This window comes from Fusarium odoratissimum (genome assembly GCF_000260195.1).
Source record: "Fusarium odoratissimum NRRL 54006 unplaced genomic scaffold supercont1.4, whole genome shotgun sequence".
Taxonomy (NCBI): Eukaryota; Fungi; Ascomycota; class Sordariomycetes; order Hypocreales; family Nectriaceae; genus Fusarium; species Fusarium odoratissimum.
Genome location: NW_022158690.1, coordinates 1,722,891 through 1,747,077, shown reverse-complemented (window position 1 = coordinate 1,747,077; position 24,187 = coordinate 1,722,891). Strand labels below are relative to the sequence as shown.

Below are 24,187 nucleotides of genomic sequence, written 5' to 3'. Positions count from 1 at the left end.
AGTGGTTAAGCTCGGACATTTGTTATGTAGTGTTGGCAAACAGTTGTTGGTGGTGTAAAATGAGTTACTTGTTGGTTTGATGTCTAAATTAACCGATACTTGGATGAAAGCCTATCATCTGAGTTCATCCGAATGCCCTATTGTTCTATGCGCCATGATACCGGCTCGTCTTTCATGCCTCATCAAAGCCCAGTTCTCTCCCATTCGATCTGGATCTTTCGTTCATGATCTTCTACCCTGAGTGGCACGATCTGCCCCCTATGGCTTCTGGCCATGGGGTTTCTTGGCCGAGTTTGCGTGACTGTTATCCTCATTCAACGCACGCTTGATCTTTCCAAAGCTTCTCTCAAACTCTGTTTCCTCTCTAATCGGTATCTCTTCACCCTCCACCCAGCCCTACAGGGCGCGAAAGTTCTGAGACATGACCAGCCATTTCTTGACGCCCTTCGGAGGGTTCTTGACCATGGATTCCCAGTTCGGTACGAGAACAAACGTCTCGTTGAACATCTTTTGAGGCGCCTCTCTGCCCTTTCCGAATTGTACCCTGCCCATAACAGTAACGAGTATAGACATCTTGTCGCCGTTCTTCTCCTTCTTCGCGCTGTCGAAGATGTTTTCGGGCGCGCCCATTGTGAAATTTGGGTTGAGGACGTGTGCGTCGAAGGATTCGATTTCATAGTGTGCGTCTTTGCCTTGCGCTTCGAGGAGTTTGGAGTAGTCGGCTGGTGTTGGGAGGACGGCACCGTTGATGGAGATGTCTGCGGCAATGGGGTATCTTTGGGAGGAGTTTATGTAGAATGGGAGGATGTTGTTTTGTCGGTTTATGGCTTGGTAATAGTTGCTGGTGAAGATTTCAGCAGCTGGGTTTGTTAGCTATTGCTTTCGCTGTATGATGATGGAGATGACCTACCATCGCTGGAGGTTTGCACCTCTGTTGCTAGAGTTGGGGCTGACATGGTTGTGTTTGTGTGTGTATTGATGATTGGAGGAAAGGATTGAGTGGGAGGAAGAAGACGGGCACAAATAGGTCAGGAAACTTTGAGGTTGTCGCAAAAGTAAACAGTTCCAGGCAGAGTTTCAAAAAAGATGCCTGCGATGATGCAGACGCACAGTTATCACAGACCTTACTCACACGGTACACTTTCTAGCTTATCGGATGAAGCTTTGCAGCTGCACTTCTATATCCCCACATTCCGCTCAGAATTACAGCAAGAATAGTGGCTTTAGAAGCTCTCAAGTGCCATGAGGGCCTTCAGGTTTCAATCGTTACACGGCCTACGCCAAGTAAAGTCTAGATTGGCCTGTCAATCCCACTTGAGTCGCCTAGGATGTCGAGCCTATGCGCCAACCTCACAATGGCGCCGTTCGAATAGCACTGAGTCGACAGGCAAAGAGAAGCCATTTTACGTGACAACGCCGATCTTTTATGTCAATGCTGGTGAGTTTGATGCCTCGTAGATTTGTCATATCTAATTGCTGTGTAGCTCCTCATATTGGCCATCTGTACACCATGGTTCTGGCAGATGTCATTAAACGATGGAAGCAAATCAGCGGCCATGAGGCCTACCTGGCTACAGGCACTGACGAACATGGCATGAAGATCCAACAAGCAGCTCTGAAAGAAGGATTGCCACCGAAGGAATTCTGCGACAACAACTCCAACAAGTTCAAAGACCTCGCCGAACATGCCAACATCTCGCACGATTTCTTCATCCGAACCACCGATCAAGAACATAAAGATGTTGTACAGCAGTTTTGGCTTCTTCTCAAGGCTCGCGCACCTGAGGGATTGGGTCTGTACAAGGGAAAGCATGAGGGATGGTACTGTGTCAGTGATGAGTGCTTCTATCCTGAAGATCTTGTCCAGCCAAGCGTTTCTCCTCAAACAGGGCGCAAGATCATGGTCAGCACAGAGTCAGGCAATGAGGTTGAATGGGTTTCGGAAGATACGTGGTTTTTCCCGCTGTCCAAGTATAAGGAGAAATTGCTTCAGTTCTATGACGAGAACCCGACATGGATTCAACCAGCTCATCGTATGAATGAAGTGCGCAACTGGGTTCAAGATCATCTTGAGGATCTCTCCATCACTCGCCCTGCAACAAGACTGAACTGGGGAATCAAGGATCCCGAAGATCCCAACAACACTATCTACGTTTGGGTGGACGCTCTTGTTAATTATCTAACCACATCTGGGTTCGGCACAAAGTGGCAGGTTGGTGATAAGGACACGGGAATCTGGCCAGCAGACATGCACATCGTCGGCAAAGACATCATTCGATTCCACGCGATCTACTGGCCTGCTCTTCTCATGGCCGCAGGTCTTCCCCTACCTAAGCAGATCCTCTGCCACAACCACTGGACCATGTCGAACCGCAAAATGTCAAAATCCATCGGCAACGTCGTCAACCCTTTCTTCGCCGTGCAGCGCTGGAGTCTCGACGCTTTGCGATACTTCCTCATGCGAAATGGCAGTTACAAGGGCGACATGGACTACGCGAACGAATCTATCGCTGCTATCTACGAGAAGGACCTTCAGGCCAATATTGGTAACCTGTTCAACCGAATTTCTCGTGTCAGGAATAATAAATGGAGTACGATTGAGGCAGTTGAACTTGCGAAGGCCGGGAAGTTTGAGAACCTCCAAGAGATCTTGCCTACGACTTCTCCTGGGCCCGACTTCTTAAGTCTCGAGAACAGTCTGCAGTGCCTACCGGAGGAAATTCGAACCAACATGGATAACAATCAAGTGAACCATGCCCTGCGGTGTATCTTTTCGCTTCTCCAGGACGTGAGTATTCCTTCTCCATTTGACGACCAGTGACTGACCTGTCTCTAGACCAACCGCTTTATTTCAGAAACTGCGCCCTGGAAGATTGTGAAAGAGAAGAAGTCGGATGAAAATGCGCAAACCCGGCTCAATTGGGTTATTTACCGATCAGCCGAAGCTCTGCGCATCGCAGGCATCTTTCTGCAACCTGTCATGCCCGAAAAGGCTACCCAGCTACTCGATGGTCTAGGTGTCAAGCCAGAGCGACGTACCGTCGAGTATGCTCGCGCTGACGCTGATCTCGATTATGGCACAGGACCTGCTCTTGTGAGTAGACAACCTGATGCCTTTGGGTCTATGTTCCCTCCTGTCGCGGGCATTGAGCTGCCTGATGCTGAAGTTGTGGCTGGGATGGAAGGGCCAAAGAATCGATTGGGTCGTGTGGTGGCAGCGTTGGCGAAGGAGGCTCAAAAGGCTCTAGAGGCTGAAAAGACTCAAGAGGTTGAGACCAAAGAGCCTGAGACTAAAGAATGATGGATGTGAATCAGTGTAACGAAATATGTAAAATATGTACAATATAAAGAAAGCGTTGGTATGTTATCCTGCATTTACCTCTGGTTGTGGTTGTAAGAAAGTTTTTGGTGCCCCATTTTGACTCGACTTTTTCACCAATGGTGTTGAACTGTGAATATTCACCTCACAACTTACACCTCACAAAATCACAATGAAGATCAACCAGAATACAGGTAAACACCAGGCTTTTCATGAAACGCACGTGCACTGATACGTAATAGCCATCTCAACAAGTAAAGCCTTGCTCGTTCCATACGAGGCGCATCATGTGAAGCAATACCACGCATGGATGCAAGATCCTGTAAGCTCTCACCATCACCAGAATCTCACATACTAACACGTCTCAGGATATCCAAGAAGCTACAGCTTCAGAGCCCATGACTTTGGATGAGGAATATGAGAACCAGCAGTCATGGCGCACATCGTCTGATAAACTCACCTTTATCGTCTGCGCACCGCTCACCGAAGATGTATCACTTGTGAAAGCCGGCACCGCGGATGCAGACCCTCTTATGCGAGGCGATATCAACTTCTTTCTATACCCTTTTGAATCCGACGATGAAGACACAGAGACAAACACAGAAGGATGGGTTACAGGTGAAGTAGACGTCATGATCGCATCGCCCTCACATCGCGGCCAAGGTTTAGGGCAAGCAGCAGTTTGTGCATTGCTCGTCTATATCCAAAAGCACTTAGACGGAATACTAGCAGAGTATGGAGCAAAAGAACTGAAGGGCTTGATGGTCAAGATCAAGGAGGGGAATAAAGGAAGTAGGGCTTTATTTGAGAAGTTGGGATTTGTGCAGAAGGGAGAGGTGAATTATTTTGGAGAGATTCTCATGACTATTGAGTGGGATGAGATTCTGAGAAGAGATTGGTGGAAGGGAGCTGGGGAGGAGTTTAGAGAGGTCAGGTATGAGATGGTTGAGTGAGGACATCTGGATGAGACAGTTATAGGTATAAGCAGCTATTGAAGTGGCACATCTCGGTCATGCTTATTTAGGTGCACCGGATGAGTTTATCCCACTATCGTTTTCCGAACCTTTATTTCTATTGAGCTGTAAGTCATCTCGAACCGTTCAGGTCACATTTACCCACTTCTGTAAAGATTACCGGGGTCTTCCATCCTCATGCATGTTACTAGAGGCTACCCTCACAGTTTTTTTTTTTTTTTTTTATCTTTCTTGTTGGCTCATGGTGAGGAAGTGTACTATGTACGATAGATAAGGCATCTAACAAATTTCATCCTGTATCGTGAGTAGGCTCATCTATCCCTAATGCTAGTCAATAGCGTTGAACCCCTCATAGAAGCTAAACAGCTCTCTTCGTCCATTGATCTTGATGCAAACTTACAAATCATCACATCACAACTTACCCATCCCCACACATTTCCAAACCATTGGCCTCACATTCACATATCTTCAAGCCATTGACTCTTCCCCTCAACCTTGCTTCACACCACAATCATCGGCCTTCCTTATCAGACCATAAGCGGGGTTCCCAAGCTCATCCACTTGTGCGTATAGAATCTCCTCGGTGTTGCACACGAACTGACCGGTCTGCTTTCTCCGCTTCCCCTCCGCGGACAAAGTTCCGCTGATCGAGCGATTTATTGGGTGGGAATTTATCTGATCAACCCATTTATTGGGCGAATCTTATCAAATGCCAAGACCAAAGGTGGGATTTAGAGTTAGCGTCGCTTAAGCATAAATACAAGCAAGCATCGAGCCCGACTTCCGACGGGACATCGCTCTTCATTTCTAATTCATAACTTCAAAATGTATTCCAAGACTCTTTCTTTGAGCTTACTTTTTGGCAATGCTGCCAGTGAAGTTATTCATGGCGCTGTAGTCTTTAGCCGTCACGGAGATCGTATGTCTAACAAGCTCAATTGATGAATCTCACTTACATAAATAGGTACTACAAAGTGGTACGGCGCTCAATCTCTCACTAGTCTCGGCGCAGAGCAGAATTTCCAAGTTGGTCGAGATTACCGTGATCGATATCTCGCTTCAGACTCTCAGTATCGCATCTTGGGAATCTCTGAGGATGAATACAAGCCTTCTCAGATCTTTGCCAGTGCTCCTGACCAGGGCATTCTCATGAACACAGCTACAGCTTTCCTTCAAGGATTTTACCCTCCTCTTGCTGACCTAGACCCTGAGATTGCTTCTCAGACTCTTAACAATGGTTCTGAGAGTCAGGCTCCTCTTGATGGGTACCAATATGTTCGTCTTCATACCATCAACGACAATTCACCAGACACAATCTGGATCAAGGGCGACGATGCTTGTCCTAAGTATGTCACCGCCTCAAAGTCTTTCATGAAGAGCGACGTCTTCGCTCAGCGTGAGGAAGATACAAAGGAGTTTTACGAGCAATTCTACGATGTTCTCTCAGACGGCGTCTACAACCTTCATCCCGAGAACATGACCTACAAGAACGCATACAACATCTTTGATCTCGTCAACGTCGCTCGCATCCACAACAGCACCTCTCCAGCCCGAAATGTCTCAAACGCGGACCTTCTTCAGCTCCGCACCCTCGCTGACTCTGCGGAACTCGGCCAGAACTGGAACGAGTCTGATCCTGCTCGAGCTATTGGAGCTGAGACTCTTTCTGGTGCTATTCTCAACCAGTTGAATGAGACTGTTACTTCTGAAGGAAAGCTCAAGTTCTCTCTCTTTGCTGGAAGTTACGATACTTTTCTTGCTTTCTTCGGTCTTGCGGATCTTCTTGATGTATCTCCCAATTTCTACGGCCTGCCAGACTATGCTTCTACAATGGCATTTGAGCTCTTCACCGATGATAACACGGACGGTTTCCCCTCGGACCCAGAGGCTGATCTCCGTGTGCGTTGGCTCTTCCGCAACAGCACGGCTGGTGATCTTGAGACTTACCCTCTGTTTGGAACTGGCGAGGACTCTCTTTCTTGGTCAAAGTTTGTGACTGAGATTGAGAAGCGTGCTATTACTGATGTTGGAGATTGGTGCACCAAGTGTGGCGCCGAGGAAGATTTCTGTGCTGCGTACAAGGACGATGACGAGACTGCCGAGGGCGAGAGTGAGAATAAGACCTCCAAGAAGGGTGGCATGTCCAACGCCGTTGCTGGTGTCATTGGTGCCATGGTTACCCTGGGTGTTGCCGCTATCGTTGGAGCTGCTGCTTTTGTTCTCTTGAGGCGCAAGCGAACTACCCCTGCTGGCGAGAAGAGCAGTGTTCGCAGCGGAAGCACTGATGGGAATGCGGCCAAGGTCTAGACATCACGATATGGAAAGGACTATATAAAAGATTGTGTAACTTGTAGGCTAATGAATGACGATTGATACTCCCCATCACTGATATCCACTTCAATTTCTCTCCAAGGCAGATGTCTGTCGAGTCGCCCTATCGACGATAGTAAGGGCACCTTGAAGCTTCTCGATATCATGCTCCAGCTCTTTACGTCTCCTGGCAGTGTTCTCATTCTCTCCACCAACAATCTTCATCTCATCTTCCGAAAGGCTCAAAATTCGGTTCGTGTTGAGGCCAAGAACAGGCCCGTCTTGACCAGAGATGAACGACTCGATAACGGTGTTGTTAATGGTACGAATAAAAGCGTCCAGGGAGAGCTAAAGAGGTCAGCAATTGTTGAAACTGAAGATATAGCTTATGGCACATACCTTGTAATAAACCTTGAGAACATCGTGGACATCAAGAACCATGTTCTTGCCCAGACTTGGGTGGACAGACTCAAAACACTTAGGAAGATCAAGATGTCCCGGATCGCAATCCACACAAGCATTTGTGAATCCCTCGTAAAATCTCAAGATTCTCCAGCCATGAATCTCGTCCCCAAAGCGAGGGCCAGTGGATTGCAGTCGCACACACTTTGTCTCCATCTCGCACTGAGACTTGCATAAGTCTTCAGTTCTCTGCATGGATTCTTTCCACGAAGCTTCCAAGAGTGTGGTCAACTCCCTCGACAGAGTTGAGGTGTCACTTTCCGCAGGGCAGACGTCGTTGAGGATGGAGGCAGTGCATCGATTGACGGCTTGTGCGACTCGCGCAAGGTGGATGTTCGCGATGTGTCCCCATTTCTTGACTTGCTCTCGATACATATCTGGGTAGATATCGGGGTTGATGATTCCATCGAGAAGAGATCCCTGATAGAGCGCGAGCTTCTCCTGGATGGCACCCATAAGATTTCTTGTGTCTTGAACTTGTGACAAGCCCGGGAACGCCTTGTCAAGTGAAGCATCGAGCTTCGTCTTGTTGACATTGCGAACACGAGACGGTAACTGCTTTTCCTCAGCCCTCGCCTGAGTCTCAAGAGCCAGACGTTCATCTAGCAGGACGCGAGGATCAACTTCTGCGTCCTCAAACTCCCAGGTACCACCTCGTGCTCGCATGAACTTGTCAAATTCAGCATTCAATCGACTAACTTCTCTGCGAAGCTCCATGCTGTGGTCGAGAAATCCTGGACGGTCCAGAGCCGTCTGCGCCATCTCTTCATATTTTCGTACAGTAGCAACAACAAATTGCTGTCTTGCGGCATGGCTAGTGCGAGGCTCTCCAAGCATGGTCTTCTCGTGTTGTCTTTCTTCAAGGTTATGCTGAATTGTACTGCGGAGTGTTGGGAAACAGTCACGTATCTTGGAACTCAGAAGAGTACCAAGGTATGACTTGGCTGCAGTTGAACCCAGACGGCTTTGAGAAACAGAGTTCCAGGGGCTCTTGCTAAACAGCTTCTTCTCTGCGGCGCTCAAGTCGAAAGAATCTGGATCTTTGTCTGCTCGATTGCGAACCAGGAACCAGCCACCAGGAAGGCGTCCAAGGCTATGAGTAGAGTTACCAGTTGCGATAGATACAATCTGACTCAATGTTAGCATGATCAAAAGAGTCCATGTGGTTAACTTGCCCTCTTGGTCGCCTCTGGTTCATGCTGCACCATATCGCATTTTGTGAAAACGCCGACGAAGCGGTTTTGCTTGATGGGCTTCTTGGCCAGCCTCAAAATCTCCTGTCGATCAAAGTCTGTAGGTGCATCGATAACGCAGCTTCAGTTGTTAGTATGATCGATCACTAATATCGTGCCAAGCTGACTCACATAACGATGTTGTCTTCATTGTTCATGTACTCCTTAACCATAGCCTCAACCTTGACTTGATCTGTCTCGTTAACAGCAGAAGCATTCTGAAATGTGCCTGGAAGGTCGAGAATACTGAAATAGGAGCGGTGGGGGCCTGACAGCTCGATCTTGAGGACTTCCGCTACGAAGTTCTTTCTGTCTTCTCCTAGACCAGTTCGAAGGCCCATGAATTCAGAGGATATCTGCGGTTGTCAATCCAGGTACGTAAAATTGATGTGAGCCACCTACTTCATCGATGACCTTTGCAAATCTCTCCTTGGTGAGGATCTTGCCGCTGCACTCATAGTTCTTGATGTTGTCAGATGCAGGATCCAAACCAGGAACATCAACTTCAGCAGGATCAATAGTAATGCGGAATGAGTCGTCACTATCTGGTTCTGTGCGACGAGAGACAATGCGTGTGGGGAACCGAGTGCAGCAGCCACTATCGACTGGGAAAGGGATTCCAGTCAAGCTTTGAAGGAGAGACGACTTTCCAGAGGATTGTCCTCCCACAATGATGAGCTATCACTTGTAAGTATTGCAAGAGTTCAAAAGTCCTAAGATTACATACCTGAGGAATGCTCAAGTCACCGGCACCAAAGGATTGCAGGGCATCAATTGCATCAAACAGGATGCGGTTGTGCTGACTATCAAAGGGATCTTCGGGCATGATCTCTTGATTGGAATCATCACGTGGTCGAGGTGAAGAAACTGAAGTTGGAGAAGGATCATAAAACACGTCTCCAAGGCTGGAATCGGTTGGAAACTTTCCAATCACTTTTCTAGGGCTCTCCTTGCCGGAATTGAGGCTATCAAACCCTTTGTAAGGCGTTCGGGGAGGAGTATCAAGAGCGTGGGGATGCATAGAGAGAACTTCAACAGGTCCAGCCATGATGAATTGATGATAATAATAGATGAAAAATGAAATAACAAAGGAAAGGTTCAGACAAGGTATCTTGATATGAAATTGAAGCTGAAGAATGGATTGCCCTCTATGACTGTTGGTGGGACTTGAGCAGATTTATAGCTTCCAGGACGACTTAGCTATCTCATCGTCAAACAAGCATAGCACTCTTCTGTAGAATGAAACGAACCCACAGACTTTGTTGCCATTACACCAGCTTCTCATGCAACTACGCGCCGGCCATCAGTTAACCTCCGCATAAAGTCAAGGTTTATTCAGCTCAAGTATATCTATTGCCGGATCAAGGCATCTCGGGAAGCAGTTTTTGGCCAAGAGCTTTCTTGGCACGTTAGAGATGACTTCCCAACCAAACAATTGAGACACATCGGCTGTATTGCAGATGGCTGAGACCATTGTCGACCAGCATAAGAGCCATAGTCCAGAGATAACATAGAGTTCAGGTGAAGGTCAAGAAGGAATCAACCGGCAGGTTTCGAAACGTCAGATTTTGATCTCATTGGCCGCTTTAGCATATGCTGTTGGTTGCTGCAAGCACTCATTCAGCTATCTGCAGGGGTTTGAGCGCGAAGCTGAGAGAGGCAAGAGATAACTCAAAGAGGCAACTCGAAAGATTGAATGTTTGATCTTATCGATCAATTCCCCTGCAGTTTTAGAAACGGCCAGGCAATTGTTTTGAGTTGCATTTATGACAGGCCAGAGTAGCACGGGTGGCAAGGCTGCTTTCAGCTCTGCGGGAGCTTTCCTGTTGAGCGAGATGTTGATAATGGACAAAACTCGCAATCAAGACCGAGATTGACGACACTGTGACTTGCAAGCGCCTTGGATAAATAAAGGTGACAAGATCCCAGAAAAAACGCATCCTAAGGGTCATTATACTGGCCGGAGAAGAAACACATCAACCAACAACCAACAACGGCGGTTGTTCAGCCTGAGCAGCCAATCAGATTTGACCGTGCCGTTTTCAACCTGAATCCATCGAGATGTCTCAAAGTCTAGCGTTGTTGTCGCTAACATTTTGACCTTCCAGGTGATTGTTGGCCACATCTTCCATTGACCATTGTGCTTTATCAAGAGCTAGGGGATGAAACAAAACCTGGGACAGCTTTGGAATGATTTGGGATAAACTTAGCCGGCTCTTCGACGAGTCGCTTTATCGCACATGATTGTGCTGTAGCAAAGCGTTGCGATGGATGTTCATGGGATATCCACAAGACTGGGCTGTAGTTGGTGAGAGCTGGTGGCAAGCACAAAACCTTCATCGAAGTGATAGGAGACATGACTCATTTTTCGTGCATTACAAACACACAACTTAATAACGAATTGGAGAAAACTGACATCATCTTTGAGAAACTTGCTGATGATAAATCAGGACGAACGGAAGGTTCAAGTGAAGCCATTGAGGAGAAAAAGGAGATACAGGGTAAGCAGCCCCACCTCGAATCAGCAGCGTCACTTTCGATTGTAGCTCAAAATTTCAACATTTACATCACCAGCGACTCTACGGCCGTTGCAGCAACACACCACAAGCCGCAGTCTCGATTCTGCGCGCTCTACCGAAATGAACACGATGTTCTCTTCTATCACGCGCCTCGCGCGCCCAGTTCTGGCCAAGCCCCTCACTCAATCGCCCAGGTAAGCTCATCCTCATGCCTCTATCAAGCCATCACTAATTCCATCAGGACATTCACGACCCTCGTCCCTCTCCGACCCTCGCTCACTCCCATGAACGGCGCTATCCGAAGAACAGCTCTTCCCTCAAGCTTCACCCCCTCGACAGCCGCATCAGCCGATATCGTTCCTTCGAGCGCCATCTCAGCACACCCTGCCCTCGGCGATATGCAGATTCGCTGCGGACCCCGAAATACAATGAACGGACATACGAGGCTGGTTCAGAAGCGCAGACATGGATTCCTATGTCGCAAGCGAAGTAAGACGGGGAGGAAGATTCTCCTCAGAAGGAAGATTAAGGGCCGAAGGCACATCGCCCAGTAAGCCTGTGATTATGGCATGAGGAGGTTGGAGGGCATGTGTCAATGAAGCATGAGCGAATTGTGTACGATACCAGAGAAGAGAGCGGAGACTTGGGTACGGATGCCTTAGTCTCTCTCGTGATACAAATCTGTACAAAGACCTACCAAAAGAAACAAAGATCTTGCATTCTCACATCTCGGTGGAGTACCGAACTTGCATATTGCAGCTAAGGTTTAAACCAGGGGATAATATCACGCACTTTTACGAAGGACCAGTTCCAGAACATTTCGGACTTTTCAGAAAAAAACAAAAGCTCACAGCCTGATGACGCCGGTCGACGTCGGTGTTGCAGCAAGGCCAGCAAGGCAGAAAGCTCCGAACTATTGCACCTGACTTCGGAGAAAGTCTCAAATTAGAAAGATGAGATTCAGTTCCGATAGACAGATGCAGTCCTGATTCGGATTCACCGGAGCTACCGTTAGTCAACACCATCACGATGTGCGGAAAGTTCGAAACCCCGCATTCTCGAGTGAGAATCACAGGCTTCTTTTCAGGCACAAAGTGCATTGGCTTGGTCTTATTCCTCGGCTTGGATTTTCTAGTGTGGTGGCCTGCATGCTCTTGGTGTGCCGATCATCAGGTACGCAGTAAGCGGAGAAGCAGGCTGTGAATTGGAGATGTCTATCACCAGGTGCTTTTAACAATTGTCTATATGGAATTGTGTATAGGCAGTTTGACTAGAAAAAACCAATTGTCAATGCTGATAAAGAAACAAATAGTTTTGACTATCTGATCACAAGTCTATAGATGCAATTGCTATTATCATGGATGAATATCATCTGGCCTCAGCTTTTGAAAGTGATGATGATGACACTAGCGTCCAAGAGATGCAGCTTATGCCGGCCCGCCTTGCATTAAGAGGATGAGATGGTGTGAAAGGTGATGAAAAAGGTAGGTGTCAAGACTTGATAATGCAGCTGAAATGTAAGAAGTGAATAATTCAAGTAATCAGAGACATTTCATGTGATGTTGTACTACCGATTTTCTCATATTCAATCAACGCCATATTCTTTCGTGAGGATTGGGAAATATGAATACTCGGATATCTTTCGTCTGATAAATGCCAGATTGACATCTAATTAATCGTGTAAATAATCTCAATGCAATATTACCGCAATTACTGCACTTCCTGGGTTAGGTATCGTGTTCCCCAGATATCGGCACTTGACTCCAGATCAGTTAAACCGGTTTTCCCACACAAACACCCCACCTGACAAAAAGTCCCTTGTCGACAAAAAAGCAAAACCTTGTCAACTCGTAGAGTCGAACTCTGCACGCAATGGAAAACTTGATAGCGGTCAAGGCTGAACTGAATTGAGCCGAGAAGGTTGCAACATGTTTCGGGGTATACTTCCGTTGATCGGCTCTGCAAGTGATAGAGGTGAATGTTTCTGTGAAAGATGGTTGGTCAGTCGACTCGATATAGCTCGGGCGGTAAATCGTAGCGTTTTATCTGGTGGTTTGTACTATAATTGGTTTGCTCATCACTGTGACACCAGAACTGTGATCTAACTATTGGATATCGACCAACCACTCTTACGATTCATACGAATCACCAGACTATTCTTTTTTTCCTTCTCTCCTATTTTTTTCTCAAAGCCCAAAGCCCTACAGTCCCAACATTTTGACAGTCCCCATCGTAATGTAACAGAGGCTAACAAAACCCCTGTAGCCCACCATCTTGATCACGACCCTCACGTGGTCCGAGATCGTCGTTACCTGTAAGGGAAGCTCATCCGGGCCCAACGACAAACGGACCAAGGAAAAATGCTGTCAGAGCCCGATGAAGGGGACCTTGTCTGCTGGGATCATGGAGCCAAGAATGCGGGGTGGGCAGTGTAGAACACACCATGAAGGATTAGACTGCCGCGAAGCTTCATTTCCGCTGTTCGGTCCTGGGGCGGCGGTTATTACACCGACGACGTGAGGGTTTGCCAAGATGGATGGGGGGAGCTATGGGTGGATGTGTGAAATGTGATGGGAAGGGGAGAGACAGGATCAGCGACTGAGGGTTAGCGGGTATTGTGATGGGAGCTAGCTGAAGAAAAAAGATATATAAATGTCTGGTTCTTCTCACGATGTCGATCTCTCAGTAGATCTCAAGGACAGCTTCAGCTTCAGCTTCAAAGGCATCTCTAGGAGTTGTACCTCGCCGGCCTATCCTCACTTACACCCATACCTTGGACCCTATCCCTTGTCACGATGCTTCTTCTACCACTCCTCTCAGCCATCACCCTCGCGGTAGCCAGCCCTGTAGCTCTCGATGACTACGTCAACTCTCTCGAGGAGCGAGGTAAACATAACCCCATCCCGATTACTTCATAAGCTCACATTCCCAGCTGTTGGTGTCACCACAACCGACTTTAGCAACTTCAAGTTCTACATCCAACACGGCGCCGCAGCTTACTGCAACTCTGAAGCCGCAGCTGGTTCAAAGATCACCTGCTCCAATAATGGCTGTCCAACCGTTCAGGGCAACGGAGCTACCATCGTGACATCTTTCGTGTAAGTACAAGGCAGCACAAACACATCGCCCCCTTATTTACACATCCAGTGGCTCCAAGACAGGTATCGGTGGCTACGTCGCGACAGACTCTGCCCGAAAGGAAATCGTCGTCTCGTTCCGCGGAAGCATCAACATTCGAAACTGGCTTACCAACCTCGACTTCGGCCAGGAAGACTGCAGTCTCGTCTCTGGATGTGGTGTACACTCTGGCTTCCAGCGAGCCTGGAATGAGATCTCCTCTCAAGCAACAGCTGCCGTTGCCTCCGCACGCAAGGCGAACCCTTCTTTCAAGGTCATCTCTACAGGCCACTCCCTTGGAGGTGCTGTGGCCGTTCTTGCTGCCGCAAACCTGAGAGTCGGTGGAACACCCGTCGACATTTACACCTACGGTTCTCCCCGTGTCGGAAATGCACAGCTCTCAGCCTTCGTCTCAAACCAGGCTGGTGGAGAGTACCGCGTTACACACGCCGATGACCCTGTCCCTCGTCTCCCCCCTCTGATCTTCGGATACAGACACACAACTCCTGAGTTCTGGCTGTCTGGTGGTGGCGGCGACACGGTTGACTACACCATCAGCGATGTCAAGGTCTGTGAGGGTGCTGCCAACCTTGGATGCAACGGTGGAACTCTTGGTTTGGATATTGCTGCTCATCTGCATTACTTCCAGGCGACTGACGCCTGTAACGCTGGCGGATTCTCTTGGCGACGATACAGAAGCGCCGAGAGCGTCGACAAGAGGGCCACCATGACTGACGCCGAGCTTGAGAAGAAGCTGAACTCTTATGTACAGATGGATAAGGAGTATGTGAAGAATAACCAGGCCCGCTCTTAACGAGGGTATGAGGTTTAATGGGAAATGACATGATTCATGAACGAAACCATAGTACATATGATGCAAATAGGATATAAAAAACATATTTCATTCACTAGCTTTACACATTACCGTGCGCCATGCAATGCCCTGCTACTGACTCAAAGGCCATGCTCAAATTGTTTCATAACTCCAAGCACCAATCACCACGCGCTGTATCAGGGATTAATCATGAGATCCCTCAACCACCATGCCTTGAGCATTAGGAACACCAACAAGGATGACACCACGAGGTACGCGGACCTCTTTGACCTTCATGCATCCAAAAACGTTGACCTCTCGGATCTTGGGACAAGATCGGAAGATTGACCCCAAAATGAAATCAGTCACCTCTTCACAGAAGCTGATTTCCAGATCTTTCAACTCTGGGTAACGAGCATCCTCGTGGAAGACCTCTTCGAAAGCCTCGCGTGAGATATGACGGCAAGCATGAATGTTGAGGTACTGAAGCTTCTCACCCGAATGAGCCATCAACGCTTTGAAACCCTCACTGCAGAGCCCAACGCTATCTGGGTTCTCCCGAGGCTTACTTGCATCAATCTGTCGACATTTCTGGAGATCCACAAAGTGCAAGGGAGGATTGGCCCATTTGGTGAAAAGATTAACAAAACCCTGGTCAGTCATAAACTCACTGTCCGTGATTCGGAACTTGGAAAGGGAGCGACAATGCTCGTGAATAGCCTGCAACAGCCCATCGTCAACTTCAGGAACAATCTTCAGAGACAAGGTCTTGAGATTGACACCGATTTTCGAGACAACTTCGATGTAAGCGTCAGATTCAGTCTTGTGCTGTAACTGAAGTCCGAGATGCTCTAGAGTCGACAAACTTGCGATCGTTTTGACACCGTCGTTGGTTAGCTTTTGGTTATTCTCAACCTTGAGTCGCTTGAGATTGGGGCAATGATCTCTCAGCGTGGCTATGGTTTCGTCACCAAAGTGATTGTCTGTATAATAGACTTGGATACCCTTCAGCTTCTCGCCCTTCTCCTGGATGAACTTATGCCACTTCTCATCGCTCAAAAGATTGGCTCCGTGAAGGTAGAATGTTTCGAGATTGATGTCACGGGACAAGAGGTAATCCATGACCTCGTCCTTGAACTGAATACCACATCGGATCTTCAGATTTTTGAGTTTCGAAGCCGTCTGAAAGATGGAAATGTAATCTTGTTCACCAAGCTTTGCGCCATCATAGATATGGAGGTCCTCGGTGCCGGGCTGGACGAAAAGGGGCAAAGTCTCTGGCTTGAGGAGTCGACGCTTGGAGAACATGCGTGCAATTTTGTCGATCAAGTGATCAGGAAGGTCTCCAAGACTGTCAGCCAGATCGACGTTCTTGGCCAGAGTCTGTACACACAGTGTGGCCAAGCTCTTGGTACCAACGTCGCCGTCAAGTATCCGACTTTGAATTGCGCGACGTCTTCCAACAGGACCCGTATTGACCGGTTTCTTCGGCTTCTTTTTTTGGCCACCTTCTCGTTCTTTGGCCATCTCTCGTCCGCAAGGAGGACAAAGAAGTCCTCCGTTAGGACCAGCGACCGAGTAAGGTGTGACAGTGAATCGTTTCTCGCAAATTTCGCAGTGCTCTATCTGTCCAGGCAGGGGGCCAGAGTTCGATTCCATTAGCGCATGAGCAATTTCATCATCAGATAAGTCTGTTCGTTGCTTGCGCTTCTTGAAAGCTTTGCTCTCCTTGATCTTTGCGAGTTTCTTCTCTTCTTCTCGCTTACGCTTGAGTGAAGCTTCGTCATTGTCGTTGCGACTAGAACGTCGCCCGGACCTGGCACCTGCTGCAGAGGACTCGCCGTTCCCGTTCTCATCTTGAGCTGCATCCTCACGTGCAGCTTGTCGGCGACGTGCTTCAGCATCTGAGCGGATCTGAGCAGCAGAGATATTGTGCGACTAATCATGGTTAGTATGCTATAGCGACGTGCTCTTCGTAACAGCCATAAACTTACAGCAAGAAAATCAGTCAGCGCTGATTGACTATTGAGATGTTAGTATGATTATATGGCTAGAGGTGGTATTTTACTTACGGTCCATAGACAGCACGACCTTGTCGATTAGATTGATTTGTCTGGCCATTCTGGTCGTTTTGACCAGCTTGAGCGTTCTGGTCTTGAGCGTTCTGGTTGTTACTGCGTGTTGCCCGCGCCCTGTATATGATAAGCTTATCGCCACTATAGGCATAAGAAAAACCTACATGATGGAGGAATAACGAGTGACCTAGCAAAATGAAAGATTTACACAAGAAAAGATTCCCCAATCTTCGGCGACCACATTAGCCACCCAGTGAATGAAAGGGAGGGGAGAATCAAGCTTGAAAAGGAGTTGGCGCAAAAAAGTAAAGTCAGAAGCTGCTCGGACAAGTGCAGCGCCGTGCAGTGGCGTTCCCGCTTGCGCATTCTTTCACGAGATTGACACCGTGTCACGTGATGCAATCGCCCCTTGAAGTGGCAAATCGAAGATCTCAGCATCAGGGTCCAGAATTGAACGGCAGCGACAATCTACTGCCGTTTGCAATATGAGATACTGCGGGGTTTCAGAACATACTGGGAAATCAAAGTGTAGATGTTAATACTAGACTTAACAAGGCTTCTACCAGTATGAGTCTTGCTATGTAATGAGCTATAGATGAACTCTTAATCTATGATGCAACTTATGGCGAACGGTTCTTGTAAGTGGGATTGACCAATGTTTTCTGTCCCCGATCCTGCCAGGAACGATGCACCCCAATCAGATCGACAATCAATACCCCCTGGCCCCGGGCACGTGCCTGCGCGTAGCGGGGTGCTCTTTTCGACACTGTGAATCGTGAATTGGGGTATCAAACGGGAAGCAACGCCCCGAAAAAAGGAGCTGGTGGCGATTTGCCTTTAACTTCTATCTGACTTTTTCCCTTCATCCTCACGCTTTCATTGTTCATCCGCTTGGAGTCTTTCTCATCTCATTGAACAAATTCTGTCAATGTCAGTCGTTTGTTTGCGTGATTGTTCTTTTGTTGTTGCCCGCAGTCAATCAATTTGTATCTATTCACGGTCACTGCCCAGCACTGCATTCACGGCTGTGCATTAGTGAGCTGCCAACAGACAGGGGTTCAATTGCCGCCCTTTGCCTTCCACCAGGCTCCCATCGTTTGATCTCAATTTCCTGAAAGAAAACACCATCAAAGACTTTTAATCTTTGTCCTTAATCGTGCAGCTGTGCAATTAAGAGTCCCATTTGGAGGGCGACAAGCTGTCCCATTGCACATCGTATCCAAATCAGCAGAACATCCTCTTGGACCAACTGACATCATGCCTCGAGGTCGCCCTTCCACCCGGGGTACGCCCATCACTGCAGCAGATGGTAAGTCTGATGTTCATAAATGGTTATTATTTCTCACTAAAAAATTCTAGCTTCTAGAGATACATCTACTGCTTCTAATCGAATGACCCGCTCAGCCAGGACTAGAAGTCAGGCTGCCTCGTCTATACCAACTCCCACCCCAGCTGTAGATATTCAGCAAGATGCTCCCTCTGGGTCACGCCCAAGAGGAAGGCCTAGGAAGAGTATCCCCGAAGTCGAGGCATCACCTCTGTCTCAATTTCCTACTTCTGACATCGCACTTCCCACTAAACGACGTGGCCGCCCAAGCAAAGCACCCATCATTGAGAGCGAGTCTGTATCATCAGTTCCCACGCCACTAGACCCAGATACAGGGAGCGATTATTCAACTCCTGCGTCTAGCAAAGTGCCAACCCCGGCAGCAGTCGATCATGGAAAATCAACTATCTTCGAAGTTCAACTTCCTGCTCCTTCTACCTCTCGCCCCGTTGACCGCGAGATAGGTCTGCGCAAGAGCGCATATTCTATGAACTCGAGGGCCAAAGGTCGGATGGTGATTGAAGACTCGGACGACGAAGATTTTGACAATCATCGAAACGCTCAAGTAGCTCGTCGCCTCCAGGATGAAGAACTCAAGCAAGCATCCAGTGCCGCATCATCATCACTTCCCTTACGAAGAAGCATGAGACCTTCGCTCTCCGGTAGTTTCAACACTCCTGCTCAGACTTCTGTCAAGCGAGAACGAGCATCGACCCTGACTGACTCTACCGCCAAGCGTGGTCGCCCAGCGAAAAAGCCTAAAGTCATCGCCGACTCAGATGACGAGGAAATTGACATGGATGCGGAGATAGCCCAAGGGCTTGACCTGGACAGCGGCTCGTCATTGAGCTCATACGAGGATGAATCCTTTGCCGATGATGACGCTAGCGACAAGGAAGCAGCTCGATACATCTCCAGTGATGACGAAGACGTTCCAATGGCTATGTCGAGAAAAGCGGCCGGAAAGCGGCCAGCACGTCCCATGGCACGCACCGTACCCCGTGTCAAGGCACCTGCTGCGACTTTTGCCCACTCCGCAAGGAAAGCCGCGCAAGCTGACGGCCCGTCTGGTGATGAGCTCGATGCATTGGAAAGCGCTTTAGGTGATGCTGAGTCTACAGACTTTGCAACTGATAACAATGACGGCTATATCGACTTGAGTAGTAGCGATGCTGATGCAGATGACGCCGATAACAGAGACCATCTCGCGGCTATCGCCAACAACCGAAGGGCTTTCAGGAACCAGGGTGTGAGCAGACGTGCCGTTAGAGAACGAGAGCGTTTGGAGAAAAACCACCCTGAGATCATAGGCATGTGGGACAGGATTAAAAAGGAGCCAGTGATCAAGGCTGGGAAGGCTACACAACCGGAAAGAATTTCACGCCAACTCAAGCCATTCCAACTTGAAGGTCTTGCTTGGATGATGGAGATGGAGAAGGCAAAATACGAAGGTGGCTTACTCGGTGATGAGATGGGATTAGGCAAGACAATTCAGGCCGTGTCTCTGATTATGTCCGATTATCCCGCGAAACAGCCGTCGCTGGTTCTCGTGCCTCCTGTTGCGCTCATGCAATGGCAGCAAGAGATTAAGTCTTACACCGATGGCGCCTTGAACACATTTGTTTTCCATGGAACAAACCAGAAGACCAAGGGGATCACCGTGAAGGAACTCAAGAAATTCGACGTTATCATGATGTCGTACAACAGTCTCGAGTCAGTCTATCGCAAGCAGGAAAAGGGTTTCAAGCGCAAGGATGGCATATACAAGGAGAAGAGTGCTATTCATGCGATCGATTTCCATCGAGTTATTCTGGACGAAGCACACTGTATCAAGACACGCACCACCATGACAGCTAAAGCATGCTTTGCTCTCAAGACTACCTACCGGTGGTGTCTGACGGGCACGCCTCTGCAGAACCGCATCGGAGAGTTCTTCTCTCTGGTTCGTTTCCTACAAGTCGACACCTTCGCGTCGTATCTCTGCAAGCAGTGTCCGTGCTCCACGCTTGAATGGTCGATGGACGAGCACAGTCGTTGCACTGGGTGCAAGCATCCGGGAGTGCAACATGTTTCTCTGTTCAACCAAGAGCTATTGAACCCTATTCAGAAATATGGGAATACAGGCGCAGGCGCAACGGCTTTTGAAAGACTGCGTTTGATGACAGATCGCATCATGCTGCGCCGTCTAAAGAAAGACCACACCAACTCTATGGAACTCCCAGTCAAGGAGGTTTATGTTGACCGACAGTTTTTCGGAGAAGAGGAGAACGACTTCGCGAACAGTATCATGACGAACGGCCAGCGCAAGTTTGATACGTATGTCGCTCAGGGTGTTCTCTTGAACAATTATGCCAACATTTTTGGCCTCATTATGCAGATGCGACAAGTTGCTGACCACCCTGATCTCATTCTGAAGAAGAACGCTGAAGGAGGGCAAAACGTGCTCGTTTGTTGCATCTGCGATGAGCCTGCCGAAGACACAATCCGTAGCAGGTGTAAGCATGACTTTTGCAGAGCCTGTGTCGGTAGCTACGTCCGCTCTACTGATGAACCTGATTGCCCCCGTTGTCACATCCCCCTCTCGATCGATCTGGAACAGCCAGAGATCGAGCAAGATGAGAATCTCGTCAAGAAAAACTCCATCATCAACCGAATCAAGATGGAGAACTGGACCTCCTCTTCCAAAATTGAACTTCTAGTCCATGAGCTACACAAACTTCGCTCTGACAACGCCTCACACAAGTCGATCATCTTCTCTCAGTTTACTACCATGCTGCAGCTCATCGAGTGGCGTCTCCGTCGGGCTGGTATCACTACAGTCATGCTCGATGGTAGCATGACACCTGCCCAACGACAGGCCTCGATCGAGCATTTCATGAACAACGTGGACGTTGAATGCTTCCTGGTTTCTCTCAAGGCTGGTGGTGTGGCACTGAACCTCACCGAAGCCTCTCGAGTATTCATTGTTGACCCGTAAGTGTTTGAAACGAACATTGTTATCTGAGTAGCTGCTAACAATTACATAGATGGTGGAATCCAGCCGCTGAGTGGCAGTCCGCTGACCGATGCCATCGCATTGGACAAACACGACCTTGCACTATCACGCGACTGTGTATCGAGGATTCTGTTGAAAGTCGAATGGTGTTGATTCAGGAGAAGAAGACTAACATGATTCACTCCACTGTCAACTCGGACACCAAGGCCATGGAATCGCTCACCCCCCAGGACATGCAATTCCTCTTCCGTGGTTCATAGACGAACTGGGACAACGGCACAGAGCAAAGAGCAAAGACCTTCACAAAAAACTAACTGGTCTTTATGAAAACTTGAAATACGGGGACATGAATATGTACAGCATGTGGCATTGGCCACCAGGCATGCAGGGTGTACGCATGGAGTTTGGAGTTGACATCAGTAAAGACGCCTTGTTCCTTAGAACGATTTGATTTTAGCACTCGGAGATTCAAACATGTATAAATTTAATGAACGAATTAAAGTATCTGAGGAGACCTGTGTGACCCCGTGATTTGTAATAAATGCAAGTGCCGTGGCACAACATGTCTCGCAAGGAATTACAGAGGTGTCTGAGATTGACAGTTCAGAAATTAATTATGATCTAATATCCGTCTATCTAGCTCTTTTCTCGTTTTCAAATATTGACTGTCAACTTTTGTGTTTCTATTTTCATCGGCCCATGATGAGATTCAAAACATACGAACAAAAGGATTCTCCAAAGAGAACACGAAAGAAATGGTTTCGCTAGCCATTAAGGTGCAAGAAGTGATTAAAATCACAGACCAAGAAGGGCCTTGGCACCAGGCTCGCTGCAGACGTAGATAACGTCGTGGGCGTTGGAGAAGCCGTTGAACTGAGTGGCAGAGCACTTTGTGTAGGCACCCATGTCCTCGAAGTACAGCCAGTCACCGACATCGAGAATGGAGTCGAAGCGAGTGCTCTCAGTGATGCGGTCGATGCCATCGCAGGTAGGACCCCAGACGGAATACTCGAAGCCCTCGCCCTCGGAAGTGGGATGGGCAGCGGTGGTCTCGAAGAGGGTCTTACCGGAGGCGCGGAGAACCTTGGCGATAGGCTGCTGGTGGTCAAACATGATGTTTGAGAAGTTGCCGTAAACGCCATCGTTGACGTAGAGCATGTAGCCCTTGCCATCGAGAGTGGGGTCCTCAACAGTTCGGCGAGCGATGATGTTGCAGGCGATGGTGAAGGCGGTGGCAACGTAGTATCGACCTGGCTCGGCGATGATCTCGATGTTGCTGTGAGGAGGGAAGAACTCGTCGAGGGCGTCGCCGAGGACAGCAGCCATGGTCTCGAAGGTATCGCCGCTGAAGCCACCACCAACGTCGAGGGTGCGCATGTTGAACCCGAACTCGTGGGCCAGCTGGAAGACGGTGTGGGCGTCGCGCACGGCCTTGTAGAAGGCAAGAGGATCAGAGGCACCAGATCCAACGTGGAAGCTGACGCCAACAACGTTGAGACCAAGATCCTTGGCCAGGGCGAGAAGACCCTCAGTGGTGTCCATGGCGGCACCGAACTTCATGCTGAAGCGGCACAGAGACTCGCTGTCGTCGGTCATGATGCGGAGGAAGAGCTCAGCTCCTGGATAGAGCTTGGCGATCTTGTAGAGCTCATCGGCATTGTCAAAAGTCATCTGTTTGACGCCCACAGACTTGACGTATCGGACATACGAGTTAGTCTTGCAGGGTTGGGCGTAGATGATGCGGTCGGGGCTAAGTCCTGCGGACAGGACCTGCTCAATCTCGGTCTTGGAGGCACAGTCGAAGCCGGTTCCGAGCTCAGATAGAAGCTTGATGATCTGAGGATCGGGGTTGCACTTGACGGCTGGTGTTTGTTAGTGTGTATCACTGCATATTGTCGAGATTTGTACTCACCATAGAAGGGCCGGACCCGAGGGAGATTCTTCTTCCAGCGAAGATGCTGGCGGTAGACCTCTCCGAGGTCAGCAACGAAGAAAGTATCTTCGTCGCCAGGCTCACACATCTCATGGTCAATGGCCTCCACGCGCTGGTGGAGAGCCTGACCGATGAGTTGCTTTGGAGTAATCACGCCATATTGCTCAAGAGGTTCCTGAAGCAGGGGTTTCTTTAATGCGATATGAGGGTGATTGACATTATGATTGTAGGTGTCGAGGACAGCCGTTGCCATAACCATATCCCAAACAGTTGCGGGGGTTCGTTGGGAAGTTGAAAGAGGGATTAAGTCCGTGGACTAGAAAGACGATACTTTATAGAAAAGTATATATAGTAGAGTGAAGCTTGAACGTACGGGTTCAGCTGGTGTTAGGGCGGTCGAGAGCGGTAGCAGACTGATCCCTCAGTGGACTGGCGAGGCCTCCTCGACTCTTCCTCGGCAAGAGGAAGAACCTCTGTAAACCTCCTATGCGGCAGCTGACGGGTGTCGAAGAACGACGGGGGAGTGTAGTCGGATCGAGAGTCGTGCAAGACGGAGAGATCGAGGAGCTTATCGTCGAGCAGCAATAGCAGCGGGAGGGGGGATCGCGTTGATGATGTGAGAGGGCTTGCAGAGGCTGAAATCTTTGTCACTGACGAAGCTCACGGCCGGAGGAGCCGTGGTGAAGGCGGTGCCTTTAATAGACCAAAGGCGGGTCGAGTTTGGTGACGAGTTTGAGCAGTTTTCAAGTGCTCAAAGTTGCTAGGTTTTGTTGATAACGGTTTCGTATCAACGGGTGCACATTGGAGTAGTTGAAGAGTATAAAAATTGTCGTGATGAAACGTGACAAGTTGTCGAAGAGGAGAGAAAGTGGATGGGGAGATGGGGGGGCCGCCTTTTTATCTGGTCGGCTCTAGTCTTGGCCCACGATAGAAAAAAGAGGCCGATGAGTTTAGTTTGGGCTCTGCTGATTCGAAGAAAATTGTGGAGGTCGCGTTTCCGTTGCAGGTTCTAATTGCATTTGCAGGTCCAAAGAGTTCGAGGTCCAGGTCCAGGTCCAAGAAAGAATGGAGAGAGAAATTTTTACCCTCCACTGTGACGTTGACGAGAGG

At 48.7% G+C, this 24,187-nt stretch overlaps 10 protein-coding genes across 11 annotated transcripts; 6 read left to right on the top strand and 4 right to left on the bottom strand.

The window, feature by feature from the left end:
* Positions 1-4: 4 nt before the first annotated feature.
* Positions 5-1,095, bottom strand: FOIG_03779 (uncharacterized protein). The gene is made up of 2 exons (XM_031201797.1): positions 911-1,095; positions 5-860 (listed from the first exon to the last, which is right to left on the bottom strand). Exons 1-2 carry the CDS (start codon positions 954-956, stop codon positions 397-399), a joined length of 510 nt encoding a protein of 169 aa, XP_031069321.1. The 5' UTR covers positions 957-1,095; the 3' UTR covers positions 5-396.
* An 89-nt stretch (positions 1,096-1,184) lies between these two features.
* On the top strand, positions 1,185-3,423 carry FOIG_03778 (uncharacterized protein). Its single transcript, XM_031201796.1, has 3 exons — positions 1,185-1,438; positions 1,485-2,788; positions 2,837-3,423. The coding sequence occupies exons 1-3, from the start codon at positions 1,243-1,245 to the stop codon at positions 3,299-3,301; spliced, it is 1,965 nt and encodes a 654-aa protein (XP_031069320.1). The 5' UTR covers positions 1,185-1,242; the 3' UTR covers positions 3,302-3,423.
* A 28-nt stretch (positions 3,424-3,451) lies between these two features.
* On the top strand, positions 3,452-4,381 carry FOIG_03777 (uncharacterized protein). Its single transcript, XM_031201795.1, has 3 exons — positions 3,452-3,513; positions 3,562-3,641; positions 3,688-4,381. Exons 1-3 carry the CDS (start codon positions 3,492-3,494, stop codon positions 4,270-4,272), a joined length of 687 nt encoding a protein of 228 aa, XP_031069319.1. The 5' UTR covers positions 3,452-3,491; the 3' UTR covers positions 4,273-4,381.
* A 737-nt stretch (positions 4,382-5,118) lies between these two features.
* Positions 5,119-6,674, top strand: FOIG_03776 (acid phosphatase; the record flags this gene model as incomplete). Its single annotated transcript, XM_031201794.1, has 2 exons — positions 5,119-5,212; positions 5,258-6,674. The coding sequence occupies 2 exons, from the start codon at positions 5,119-5,121 to the stop codon at positions 6,598-6,600; spliced, it is 1,437 nt and encodes a 478-aa protein (XP_031069318.1). The 3' UTR covers positions 6,601-6,674.
* Positions 6,453-9,677, bottom strand: FOIG_03775 (uncharacterized protein). Its single transcript, XM_031201793.1, has 6 exons — positions 9,025-9,677; positions 8,700-8,975; positions 8,430-8,653; positions 8,241-8,379; positions 7,003-8,193; positions 6,453-6,951 (listed from the first exon to the last, which is right to left on the bottom strand). The coding sequence occupies exons 1-6, from the start codon at positions 9,343-9,345 to the stop codon at positions 6,691-6,693; spliced, it is 2,412 nt and encodes an 803-aa protein (XP_031069317.1). The 5' UTR covers positions 9,346-9,677; the 3' UTR covers positions 6,453-6,690.
* Positions 9,678-10,549: 872 nt separating this feature from the next.
* On the top strand, positions 10,550-12,180 carry FOIG_03774 (uncharacterized protein). The gene is made up of 2 exons (XM_031201792.1): positions 10,550-11,010; positions 11,058-12,180. The coding sequence occupies exons 1-2, from the start codon at positions 10,654-10,656 to the stop codon at positions 11,307-11,309; spliced, it is 609 nt and encodes a 202-aa protein (XP_031069316.1). The 5' UTR covers positions 10,550-10,653; the 3' UTR covers positions 11,310-12,180.
* Positions 12,181-12,932: 752 nt separating this feature from the next.
* Positions 12,933-14,845, top strand: FOIG_03773 (uncharacterized protein). The gene is made up of 3 exons (XM_031201791.1): positions 12,933-13,702; positions 13,749-13,914; positions 13,964-14,845. Exons 1-3 carry the CDS (start codon positions 13,612-13,614, stop codon positions 14,745-14,747), a joined length of 1,041 nt encoding a protein of 346 aa, XP_031069315.1. The 5' UTR covers positions 12,933-13,611; the 3' UTR covers positions 14,748-14,845.
* On the bottom strand, positions 14,754-17,153 carry FOIG_03772 (uncharacterized protein). 2 transcript variants are annotated; one of them, XM_031201789.1, is made up of 4 exons: positions 16,987-17,153; positions 16,820-16,939; positions 16,742-16,769; positions 14,754-16,685 (listed from the first exon to the last, which is right to left on the bottom strand). In XM_031201789.1, coding segments are annotated over exons 1-4 (1,884 nt in total). In that variant the 5' UTR covers positions 16,989-17,153; the 3' UTR covers positions 14,754-14,951. The 2 variants fall into 2 exon arrangements, with proteins under 2 accessions (XP_031069313.1, XP_031069314.1); XM_031201790.1 differs by having other exon boundaries at positions 16,820-17,153.
* Positions 17,154-17,625: 472 nt separating this feature from the next.
* Positions 17,626-21,697, top strand: FOIG_03771 (adenosinetriphosphatase). Its single transcript, XM_031201788.1, has 3 exons — positions 17,626-18,131; positions 18,182-21,122; positions 21,176-21,697. The coding sequence occupies exons 1-3, from the start codon at positions 18,080-18,082 to the stop codon at positions 21,402-21,404; spliced, it is 3,222 nt and encodes a 1,073-aa protein (XP_031069312.1). The 5' UTR covers positions 17,626-18,079; the 3' UTR covers positions 21,405-21,697.
* On the bottom strand, positions 21,590-24,162 carry FOIG_03770 (ornithine decarboxylase). Its single transcript, XM_031201787.1, has 2 exons — positions 23,057-24,162; positions 21,590-23,006 (listed from the first exon to the last, which is right to left on the bottom strand). Exons 1-2 carry the CDS (start codon positions 23,334-23,336, stop codon positions 21,940-21,942), a joined length of 1,347 nt encoding a protein of 448 aa, XP_031069311.1. The 5' UTR covers positions 23,337-24,162; the 3' UTR covers positions 21,590-21,939.
* Between the last annotated feature and the right edge of the window lie 25 nt (positions 24,163-24,187).

What these genes read in the sequence shown, in the direction of transcription:
- FOIG_03779 (XM_031201797.1), bottom strand. Translation starts at nt 956, where the DNA reads ATGTCAGCCCCAACTCTAGCAACAGAGGTGCAAACCTCCAGCGATG. An exon ending in GGTGCAAACCTCCAGCGATG is followed by an intron (nt 861 to 910) that starts GTAGGTCATCTC and finishes TAACAAACCCAG; the next exon opens with CTGCTGAAATCTTCACCAGC.
- FOIG_03778 (XM_031201796.1), top strand. Translation starts at nt 1,243, where the DNA reads ATGAGGGCCTTCAGGTTTCAATCGTTACACGGCCTACGCCAAGTAAAG. An exon ending in GATCTTTTATGTCAATGCTG is followed by an intron (nt 1,439 to 1,484) that starts GTGAGTTTGATG and finishes ATTGCTGTGTAG; the next exon opens with CTCCTCATATTGGCCATCTG. An exon ending in TCTTTTCGCTTCTCCAGGAC is followed by an intron (nt 2,789 to 2,836) that starts GTGAGTATTCCT and finishes ACCTGTCTCTAG; the next exon opens with ACCAACCGCTTTATTTCAGA.
- FOIG_03777 (XM_031201795.1), top strand. Translation starts at nt 3,492, where the DNA reads ATGAAGATCAACCAGAATACAG. An exon ending in GAAGATCAACCAGAATACAG is followed by an intron (nt 3,514 to 3,561) that starts GTAAACACCAGG and finishes GATACGTAATAG; the next exon opens with CCATCTCAACAAGTAAAGCC. An exon ending in ACGCATGGATGCAAGATCCT is followed by an intron (nt 3,642 to 3,687) that starts GTAAGCTCTCAC and finishes AACACGTCTCAG; the next exon opens with GATATCCAAGAAGCTACAGC.
- FOIG_03775 (XM_031201793.1), bottom strand. Translation starts at nt 9,345, where the DNA reads ATGGCTGGACCTGTTGAAGTTCTCTCTATGCATCCCCACGCTCTTGAT. An exon ending in AATGAAGACAACATCGTTAT is followed by an intron (nt 8,380 to 8,429) that starts GTGAGTCAGCTT and finishes TAACAACTGAAG; the next exon opens with CTGCGTTATCGATGCACCTA. An exon ending in TTCTCAAGGTTTATTACAAG is followed by an intron (nt 6,952 to 7,002) that starts GTATGTGCCATA and finishes TGACCTCTTTAG; the next exon opens with CTCTCCCTGGACGCTTTTAT.
- FOIG_03774 (XM_031201792.1), top strand. Translation starts at nt 10,654, where the DNA reads ATGACTCATTTTTCGTGCATTACAAACACACAACTTAATAACGAATTG. An exon ending in CCCCTCACTCAATCGCCCAG is followed by an intron (nt 11,011 to 11,057) that starts GTAAGCTCATCC and finishes TAATTCCATCAG; the next exon opens with GACATTCACGACCCTCGTCC.
- FOIG_03773 (XM_031201791.1), top strand. Translation starts at nt 13,612, where the DNA reads ATGCTTCTTCTACCACTCCTCTCAGCCATCACCCTCGCGGTAGCCAGC. An exon ending in CAACTCTCTCGAGGAGCGAG is followed by an intron (nt 13,703 to 13,748) that starts GTAAACATAACC and finishes TCACATTCCCAG; the next exon opens with CTGTTGGTGTCACCACAACC. An exon ending in ACCATCGTGACATCTTTCGT is followed by an intron (nt 13,915 to 13,963) that starts GTAAGTACAAGG and finishes TTACACATCCAG; the next exon opens with TGGCTCCAAGACAGGTATCG.
- FOIG_03772 (XM_031201789.1), bottom strand. An exon ending in GGTCGTGCTGTCTATGGACC is followed by an intron (nt 16,770 to 16,819) that starts GTAAGTAAAATA and finishes ACATCTCAATAG; the next exon opens with TCAATCAGCGCTGACTGATT. An exon ending in CGCTGACTGATTTTCTTGCT is followed by an intron (nt 16,686 to 16,741) that starts GTAAGTTTATGG and finishes AACCATGATTAG; the next exon opens with TCGCACAATATCTCTGCTGC.
- FOIG_03771 (XM_031201788.1), top strand. Translation starts at nt 18,080, where the DNA reads ATGCCTCGAGGTCGCCCTTCCACCCGGGGTACGCCCATCACTGCAGCA. An exon ending in GCCCATCACTGCAGCAGATG is followed by an intron (nt 18,132 to 18,181) that starts GTAAGTCTGATG and finishes AAAAAATTCTAG; the next exon opens with CTTCTAGAGATACATCTACT. An exon ending in CGAGTATTCATTGTTGACCC is followed by an intron (nt 21,123 to 21,175) that starts GTAAGTGTTTGA and finishes ACAATTACATAG; the next exon opens with ATGGTGGAATCCAGCCGCTG.
- FOIG_03770 (XM_031201787.1), bottom strand. Translation starts at nt 23,336, where the DNA reads ATGGTTATGGCAACGGCTGTCCTCGACACCTACAATCATAATGTCAAT. An exon ending in TCGGGTCCGGCCCTTCTATG is followed by an intron (nt 23,007 to 23,056) that starts GTGAGTACAAAT and finishes AACAAACACCAG; the next exon opens with CCGTCAAGTGCAACCCCGAT.